The sequence below is a fragment of the Octopus bimaculoides genome, chromosome 6, assembly GCF_001194135.2.
Source record: "Octopus bimaculoides isolate UCB-OBI-ISO-001 chromosome 6, ASM119413v2, whole genome shotgun sequence".
NCBI lineage: Eukaryota > Metazoa > Mollusca > Cephalopoda > Octopoda > Octopodidae > Octopus > Octopus bimaculoides.
The window spans coordinates 107946231-107956471 of NC_068986.1; the positions used below are offsets into that span (position 1 = coordinate 107946231).

General features: G+C 40.1%; 2 protein-coding genes across 5 annotated transcripts in view; one reads left to right on the top strand and one right to left on the bottom strand.

Annotated features, from left to right (window-relative positions):
• LOC106867979 (zinc finger protein 708) overlaps positions 1–7862 on the top strand; it is a 15567-nt gene extending 7705 nt beyond the window's left edge. For all 4 annotated transcript variants that reach the window (XM_014913061.2, XM_014913062.2, XM_014913059.2 and 1 more), the window contains exon 2: positions 1442–7862. In XM_014913061.2, the coding sequence (XP_014768547.1) occupies positions 1664–2551 (888 nt within the window). In that variant the 5' untranslated portion in view covers positions 1442–1663 and the 3' untranslated portion in view covers positions 2552–7862. The remainder of the gene's footprint in view (positions 1–1441) is intronic.
• The window catches only part of LOC106867981 (zinc finger protein 721), a 48176-nt gene that overhangs the window by 29591 nt on the left and 8344 nt on the right, over positions 1–10241 (bottom strand). The window lies entirely within an intron of this gene.

The window sequence follows — 10241 nt, forward strand, 5'->3', positions numbered from 1 at the left end:
ATTTTTTTTTTTTTTTTCGCAAAATTGTAATCTGTGATCTTTAAAACATGTAAATCCAAGAATTAACGTTTTTGACAAACTATATAATTTTTGACTATAGGCTCACTGGCACACTTATTGTCATCAAATCTGCATTTGAGACCAAGTTAGTGATGAAGGCCTATTTAAATGTTATATTCTCTGGTTTGTCTTTTTATATCGTGTAATTTACTATGGGAGGTGCAATGGCCCATTGGTTAGGGCAGCGGACTCGCAGTCGTAGGATCGCGGTTTCGATTCCTAGACCAGGCGTTGTGAGTGTTTATTGAGCGAAAGCACCTAAAAGCTCCACGAGGCTCCAGCAGGGGATGGTGGCGAACCCTGCTGTACTCTTCCACCACAACTTTCTCTCACTCTTACTTCCTGTTTCTGTTGTGCCTGTAATTCAAAGGGTCAGCCTTGTCACACACTATGTCACGCTGAATATCCCCGAGAACTACGTTAAAGGTACACGTGTCTGTGGAGTGCTCAGCTGCTTGCACGTTAATTTCACGAGCAGGCTGTTCCGTTGATCGGATCGACTGGCACCCTCGACGTCGTAAGCGACGGGGTGCCGACACCAATTTACTATCATATGAGCCTTTGTATTTGTAATTCCACCACTTGACAACCAGTGTTGGTTTGTTTACATTCCTGTAACTTAACAATTCTGTGAAAGTAAGTGCTACGCTTAAAAAAAAAAAAAAAAAGTCCTGGGTTTGATTTGTTCAAATAAAACCCACCAAAGTGATGCTCCAGTATGGCCACAGTTCAATGACTGAAAGAAGTAAAAGATGAAGGCAAAGTATACAGCCACACTGAGAAACCATTCTTTGTATCATTGCTGAATAAGTTCTTTTGATTCTATATCAGACAAGCAGCTGGAATGAGGTTCCTCTAAGGACCTCCAGAGTAACATCACTCAACAGGGTGCAAAGCTTGGTGATCAGGGAGTTTTTCCAGGCCAAGCTACTACTACTTCAGATCTGAGAGGTCACAGTTCTGATACTAGGCATAGCTTTGTGGTAAGAAGCTTGCTTTTCAACCACATGGTTCCAAGTTCAGTCCCTCTGCATGACACCTTGGGCAAGTGTCTTCTCCTTTCGCCTTGTTAGTGGATTTGGTAAACAGAAACTGAAAGAAGATGGCGTAGTGGTTAAGAGCACAGGCTATTAACCCCAAGATTCCGAGTTCGATTCCAGGCAGTGACCTGAATAATAATAATAACAATAATAACATTGAAAAATACCTTAGGAATGAGAACCCAGGTTCGAAATTTCCTCCAGACACCTGATGAAGGCTGCAGGGTATATCAGCCGAAATGTGTTAACAACGAACAAGATGAGGACTAATATCCGTCAAATGTAAATAATGTAAATAATATAGTTAACTCTATTTTAATGTTTGTTTTATTTTATTTCAGGAAATCTCATATCATGAAAATATATTCCTGCATATTGAAACGAAGATGATTATATTGAAACTATGAAACTGTGTTCATTGGAATTTTGACACCAAAAATTTTGAAAGATATTGATTGTGAAAAACATGAGGAGAACTTCAATGAGAATTTTGTAATTTTGGTAACTTCTGCTACAAGCTATCATACTTTTATGAATATTTTAGTTGAATTGTAGAGAGACACATGAGCTCAATGGAAGGTAGAAAGGTTAAAGTGAAAACACAATTCCATTGTGAAATTTGTGATAGAAAATTTTCACGTAATTCACAACTCAGTATGCACCGAGTGGTTCATACTGGAGAAAAACCATACAGCTGTGACATTTGTGGTAAATTATTTTCAAGACAAAGCAATGCAAATCGCCACAAGGTGGTGCACACTGGAAAGAGACCATATATCTGTGATATCTGTGGTAAATCATTCCATTTAAATAGTATCTTAAAAAGACATAGAATAGTTCATTCGGAAGAGAAGCCACACCAATGTGATATTTGTGGTAAAACATTCTTAAGAAAAGAGAGTGTTACAGATCATAAAGTAATCCACTCTGGAGAAAAACCATTTGAATGTGATATTTGTGGGAAAGCATATTATGTGAAGAAGAGACTACAGCGCCATATTATAGTCCATACTGGAGAGAAATCTCACCAATGTGATATCTGTGGTAAAATATTCTTGTACAATAGTGACTTAAAGATACATAAAATGCTCCATATTGTTGAAGAGCCATTCAAGTGTGAAACTTGTAATAAAACTTTCACAAATAATAGTGACTTGAAAAAGCATAAAGTGACACATAAGGGAGAGAAACCTTATAAATGTAAGACATGTGGTAAAGCGTTCTCAAGAAAGGACCGATTAACTATGCATGATAATGCTCATGCAGAAGAGACGCACCAGTGCAATGTTTGTAGTAAGACATTTTTAAGTCATTCTCTTTTAAAAGATCATAAAATTATTCATGTTAGCGAGAAACCATATAAATGTGACCTCTGCATTAAATCATTTTCACATGACCGTAGCTTAAAGAGACATAAAACACAACACAGAAAAGAAGCATTAGCACAATAGTGTGAAATCTGTGTTTCAAAATTGTTATCTTGTAGCTACCTAAACATATTCCGGGTCATTAAAACTGTGGCCATCAAGGATGACCATTGGTAGCATGTATCAGGTTTTTGGTGATTGCTTTAAGTGTCCATGTAGACGTGGACATTCTCTTGGATCTCCCACTCATGATCTAATGGAACATCCAGTATGTAACATCTGGAGAGAGAAAGAGTTGGGGCTTGCACTGAGCTGGTACATTATTTATTGTCCATGAAAGAATGAAAGGTAAATTTTACCTCGTTTGGATTTGAAATCAGTGTGCAAAACCAGGATAGATACCACGATGCATTCTACCTGATGTAACGATCATCAGTCAGCCTCTTGGCTGCTTTATTCCAGTTTAGGTAAATGTGATATTTGTGACAAAGTTCATTAAAGTGACAAAGTTATTGATAAAGAAGTTTTCTTTCTCTGTCTTTTTTTTGTGAAATTTGTGGTAAAACATTCTTATATAAATTGTGACTTTAAGACAACAGTATATAAATCTATGCAGAAGATAGTCCACACTGTTGTGACTTTTATAATGGAGCATTTCAGGTGTGAATATGATTTAATGAAACACAATATTGGTGAAACTGGAGCAAAGCCATATCAATGTAAAATTGATGGTAAAAACCTTCATCATCATCATCATCATCATCATCGTTTAACGTCCGTTTTCCTCAGTGTTACAAGACAGGTCAGGCAGGTTGCCGATGCTCGTGGCTGACCGGTCGGTTCCTGTCAAACCTAGGACGTATGAAAGGTAGATTGTTTGATGCCTGTGTACAAACAGCTATGCTGCATGGCAGTGAAACATTGGGTATGACAGCCGAGGACATGTGTAGGCTTGGAAGTAATGAAGCCAGTATGCTTCGCTGGATGTGCGATGTCAGCGTGCATAATATTCGACAGAGTGTAAGCATCCCAGGGGAAAAGTTAGGCATAAGAGGAATTAGATGTGGTGTGCGAGAGAGACAACTGCACTGGAATGGTCATGTGATGCGTATGGATGAGGATAGTTGTGTAAAGAAGTGCTGATCTCTAACTGTGGTAGAGGTAGACCCAGGAAGACATGGGACGTGGTGGTGAAGCATGAGCTTTGAGCCTCACAGAGGCAATGACTAGTGACCGAGACCTTTGGCGATGTGCTGTGCTTGAGAGGACTCATCAAGCGAAGTGTACCCATTATGGTGGCATGTAAAGAACATCTTTTGAATGTTGGGCCTCACGGAGGCAGGGTGGTTGAGTTCCTTTTGAGTGTTGGACCTCATAGAGGCAATGACCAAGACCTTTGGCATTATGTCATGCTTGAAAAAAAGACCTATGAAGCCAAGCAAAATCGCAGTTGTGACAGATACTAGTGTCACGCAAATTGGCACCCGTACCGGAGGCATGTAAAGGCACCCCGGTGTCACACAAATGGCACATAAAAGCATTATACTCTCGGAGTGGTTGGCGTTAGGAAAGGCATCGACCATAAAAAACCATGCTAAATCAGACAGGTGTCTGGTACAGCCTTCCAGCGTATCAGCCCAGTCAAACTGTACACCCCATTGCCAGCATGGTATGGACAATGGACGTTAAATGATGATGATGATATATATACCAATAGAGTGTGACATTAACTTTAATGTTTCAGCCTGCTAACCTTCAAACTAAGGTTGAATCCACTGTTACCATGCTTCAAGTAAAAATATAATAAATATGTCCTATACAAAAAGTATTGTGTTATTGTGCTCAGTTTAATGTAAAGTTGTTATTATATAGGTGCAGGCATGGCTGTGTGGTCAAAAGTTTGCTTTCCAACTGCATGGTTCCAGGTTCAGTCCCACTGCATCGCACCTTGGGTAAGTGTCTTCTACTATAGCCTCAGACGGAAACTGAAAGAAACCTGTTGAATATATATATGTGTGTGCTTCTTTCTCTGTGTTTGTCTCGCACCACTGCTTGACAACTGGTGTTGGTGTGCTTACATCCCCATGATGTAGCAGTTCAGCAAGAAGAGTGCAATAAAATAAGTACTGGGTCAACAATTTGACTGCCTAAACCCTTCAATGGGCTGCCCCCAGCATAGTCAAGACTCCACGACCTGAAACCTGAAAAAAGTAAAATATGTCTATCATCATCATCATCGTTTAACGTCCGCTTTCCATGCTAGCATGGGTTGGACGATTTGACTGAAGATTGGTGCAACCGGATGGCTACACCAGGCTCCAATCTAATTTGGCAGAGTTTCTACAGCTGGATGCCCTTCCTAACGCCAACCACTCAGAGAGTGTAGTGGGTGCTTTTACGTGTCACCCGCACGAAAACGGCCAGGCTCGAAATGGTGTCTTTTATGTGCCACCCGCACAAGAGCCAGTCCAGGGGCACTGGCAATGATCTCGCTCGAAAACCCTACAAGGCCAGTCAGGCGGTACTGGCAACGGTCACGCTCAGGATGGTATATCTTATGTGCCACCCGCACAAGAGCCAGTCCAGGGGCCCTGGCAACGATCTCACTTGGCTTGCCGGGTCTTCTCACGCACAGCACATTTCCAAAGGTCTCGGTCAGTAGTCCACACAGCACATTTCCAAAGGTCTCGGTCAGTCCAAAGGTCTATCATTGTATTGACCAAACTATTGCATACCTGTTTATTGGTCCACTTAAAGTGGTGGGTCATTCCATGAATAATGCAGTTGGTTTCAATTGCATGGAATAACAGTCAGAGGGGGACAGGATAAACTACCTGCATCAACTTCCTATAAAAGCAGGTAGTAATTCTACCTTGTTTTTATTCTTAGTGCAGTGGAGGCCCAGTGGTTAGAGCAGCGGACTCGCGGTCATAGGATCGCGGTTTCGATTCCCAGACCGGGCGTTGTGAGTGTTTATTGAGCGAAAACACCTAAAAGCTCCACGAGGCTCCAGCAGGGGCTGGTGGTGAACCCTGCTATACTCTTTCACCACAACTTTCTCTCACTCTTACTTCCTGTTTCTGTTGTACCTGTAATTCAAAGGGTCAGCCTTTGTGTCATGCTGAATATCCCCGAGAACTACGTTAACAGTACATGTGTCTGTGGAGTGCTCAGCTACTTGCACGTTAATTTCACGAGCAGGCTGTTCCGTTGATCGGATCAACTGGAACCCTCGTAGTCGTAAGCGACGGAGTGCCAACAACAACAACAACATACTTAGGGCAGGTTTTGAAGAGTGCAGTTCGATTTTAACAGTTATTTTTTTCAAAGCTATAATGGAAGTGACAAAGAAGCAGATTCGGCATATTTTGATTTATGAGTTCAATAAATGCAACAGAACATGCAAGAAATATTAATGCGGTATATGGGGATCAGACAATAAGCAGAAGCCAGAGTCAACTGTGGTTCCAGAAATTCCGAGCCGGAAACTACAGCCTAGAAGACGAGCTTCATCCTGGAAGATCTGTAGAGCTCGACAAGGACATCCTGCAAACCCTGGTGGAACAAAATTCCATTGCAACTGTTGAGGAACTTGGAGAGAAGCTTGGATTTGGTCATTCAAGTCAGTGATAGAAGTAAAATGACCATCTTTGGTTTCAAGATGAAAGGCATTCTTCCATCAGGATAATTCTCAGCCACATACAGCGAGGATGACATTCCAAAGGCTGGAGCAGTTTGAATGGAGAATGATGCCCCACCCACCATATTCTCCGGAAATTGCCTCATCTGATTATTATTTATTCTGCAATCTTGAAAATCATTTGGACGGAAAAAATATGAATTTGTAGATGAGGTTAGAACAGTACTGGAGGAGTATTTTTCATCATGGGCAAGTGAATTTTAGGAGAGGGGCCTTGCAAGTCTACCAGATAGAGGGAAGAGCATTGTAGAAAATGAAGGAGAGTAAATTTTAGATTTAAAAAGAACTTTGTTAATCTTAATTTTGAAAAATAAAACTATGTCTATAAGATGAAAATTAATCCTTTAGCATGCAGATTATCACAGTAATCCTTATTTATTCACATTGTTTTGAATTAATCATGCAGTAGTTAATAGCTTTGAGATTTTAATGAGCTATCTGTTAATTTTTAGAAGGCTATTATAGGGTTGGTGTGAAAAGCCAGATCTGGCTAGTCTGAGCGTAAAACAGAATATTTTGGTTAGTTTAAATGAAGAAAAGTAAAGGACATGAATTTACTTAAAAGATACAGAAACAAATTAATACAGTTCTTTAATATATATAACAGGCTTCTTTCAGTTTCTGTCTACCAAATCCATTCACATGGCTTTGGTCAACCAGGGGTTATAGTGGAAGACACTTAGAAGCCACACAGAGGAACTGAACCCAAAACCATGGTTGAGAAGTAGACTTCTTAACAACACAGTCACAACATATTATATCAGCACTTCTTAAACTATGGGTCACAACTCAATTTGGAGTCGTGGAAATTAAATTCAAACACTTGAATTTCTGTTTATATGTTATTTCATAAATTTCAGTTTAAATGAACCTTTGGAGATATACTGTGATTGAGAAGACCCAGCAAGTAGGATCGCAGCCATAGCTGATACTAGTGTCACATAACCAGCCCATTTAAGTGTACCATGGAGAACTGCCGGGCAATACACTGTGCTTAAGAAGACCTGTTGAGCGAGGTGAAATCATAGTCATGGTCTATGCCAGTGCCGCCTGACTGGCACCCGTGCTGGTGGCATGTAATAAGCACCATTCAAATGTCATCGATGCCAGTGCCACCTGACTAGCTCCCATACCTGTGGCACATAAAAAGCACCCACTACACTTTTGGAATGGTTGGCATTAGGAAGGGCATCCAGCTGTAGAAACATTGCCAGATCAGATTGGAGCCTGGTGCAGCCTTCTGGCTTAGCAGTCCTCAGTCAAACTGTCCAGTCCATGCCAGCATGGAAAGCAGACATTAAACGATGATGATAATTTCAGTTTATTATTTCTGAAATGACATTACATGTTCTTTTGTCATTTAGTACCAAATACCTATGTGAAATAACTTTTTCATCGCAGCTAACCTTATGTGAAATAACTTTTTCAGCTTTAACCCTTATTAAAACCAAATATCGTTCAATGCTGTAAAGCGTAGAAGATGCTTTACGTCCAGCAGTGTCAAATATTACACCAAGGTTTAATTTGCTATGCAACAAAAAACAAGTACATCCACCATATTGGTTTTTACTTTTTTTTTTTTTTTTTTGTATTTAAAACAAATCCTAAAATTACTTTTATTTTGACAAATAATATAACGCCTTTTTTTATATGTATATTGTTCAGTAAAACAATGATTTATGTATTTATTTGTATGTTTTATTTCATATTTAATACATGGGGTCGCAAAAAATCTCATAATGAAAAAAGGGGTCATGATTGACAAAAGTTTAGGCACTGTTGCTGTTGTTGTTTGTTCATTCTCAAGCCATGCTTGACTCATAAGGGCCGAGACCTTTGGAGATATGCTGTGATTAAGAAGACTCGGAAATTAAAGTGAGATCGCAGCCGTGGTTGATGCCAGTGTTGCATATCTGGCCCATTTAAGAGTACCCTTGATGCGTCGGGCGATATGATATGCTTGAGAAGGCCTGTTGAGTCAAGTAAAACCAAAATCGTAGCTGTGGTCAGTGCCCCCTGACTAGCCCCCATTCCTGTGGCACATAAAATGCATCATCCGAACATGGTCAATGCCAGGTCTGCCTGACTGGCTCCTGTGCCAGTGGCATGTGAAAAGCATGGCCGATGTCAATACCTCCTGACTGGCACCCGTGCCAGTGGCACGTAAAAAGCACTATCTGAACATGATCGATGCCAGGCCCACCTAACTGGTTCCTGTACCGATGGCGTGTGAAAGCACCCACTACACTCTCAGAGTGGTTGGTGTTAGGAAGGACATCCAGCTGTAGAAACATTGCCAGGTCAGATTGGAGCCTGGTGCAGCCATCTGGCTCTTCAGATCTCAGTCAAACTATCCAACCCATGCCAGCATGGAAAACGGACGTTAAACGATGATGATGATGATGATGAAGGTAGCAGACTGGCAGAAATGTCAGCAGGTCAGGCGAAATGCTTAACGATATTTCATCTGTCTTTACATTCTGAGTTCAAATTCTGCCGAGGTCAACTTTGCCTTTCATCCTTTTGGGGTGGATAAATTAAGTACCAGTTGTGTACTGAGGTTGATCTAATCGACTGGCTCCCTCCTGCAAAATTTCAGGCCTTGTGCCTAGAGTAGAAAAGTATTTATAAGGCGACGAGCTGGCAGAAACATTAGTAGCCAGAGGTAACTGAATATAAAGTATTCAAGAAATAATTAGCTATTTTATTTGAAAATACATTCAGCATTTGTTACTGTTGAAGAAACAGAAATATATTTCATAAATAATTACTGACACTTTAGTGTTACTGCTGTCATGTGATAATGTAAAATAGAAGAGACAGCATGGTAAATTACCAAAGTTATAGGCTAATGAAACAATTAACTTTTTCAACATTCAGCTTACTCCATCAAATGTAATTCTTATTTATCTCAAAGCTTTGTGGAGGCGCAATGGCCCAGTGGTTAGGGCAGCGGACTCGCGGTCATAGGATCGCGGTATCGATTCCCGGACCGGGCGTTGTGAGTGTTTATTGAGCGAAAACACCTAAAGCTCCATGAGGCTCCGGCAGGGGATGGTGGCGAACCCTGCTGTACTCTTTCACCACAACTTTCTCTCACTCTTACTTCCTGTTTCTGTTGTGCCTGTAATTCAAAGGGTCAGCCTTGTCACACTGTGTCACGTTGAATATCCCCGAGAACTATGTTAAGGGTACACGTGTCTGTGGAGTGCTCAGCCACTTGCACGTTAATTTCACGAGCAGGCTGTTCCGTTGATCGGATCAACTGGAACCCTCGACGTCGTAAGCGACGGAGTGCCAACAACAATCTCAAAGCTTCAACAATTTGATGATGTAATTGTATATTTCTAGAATGGCATTGCAGGGTAGATGAGAGAGGTCAGAACTGGCTGCTTTGAATATCTAAGTCAGGTATGGCCAGTTTAAATGCTGAAGTATTGATGCAGTGTTTAATCCCTTAGCATTCAAACCAGCCATATCCTTCCTGAATATGTTACTTGTTTAATGTTCTAACAGCCAGATCCTGCTTGTCACACATACCCTTCAATACCATTATAAAATATACTATGACATCATTAAAATTTCAAAGCTACAAAATAATGCATGATTAACTAAAAACAATGTCAATGAAAACTCATTGCATTTGACAAAATAATCTGAATGCCAAAGGGTTAAACAAAGTAAAAATGGTGTTAAGTCCCATACCAAAATAACAAGGGTCTCTTCATATCTAATATTTACAGAGTCAATATGTTTCTGTGGCCATGTGTATGTAGTATGGATTGTAGATAAAATACAAAATACATCACGAAATGGTATTTTTTTTTTTTTATAAAACATCATTTGTTTGCAGTTAAAACAGGTAAGCAATTAAATTGGTCATGAGTTTGTTTGTTTTTTTCTTTTTTTTCATTTCTTATAAATTAGTTTCCAATTGATAACATTTTTTTTTTACCAGAAAGATTTATCATCCATCTTTTTTTTAATCTTTTACTTGTTTCCGTCATTGGACTGCAGCCATGCTGGGGTTAGGCACCTTGAAGGTTAGTTGAACAAATCGATTCTGTTGTTTCA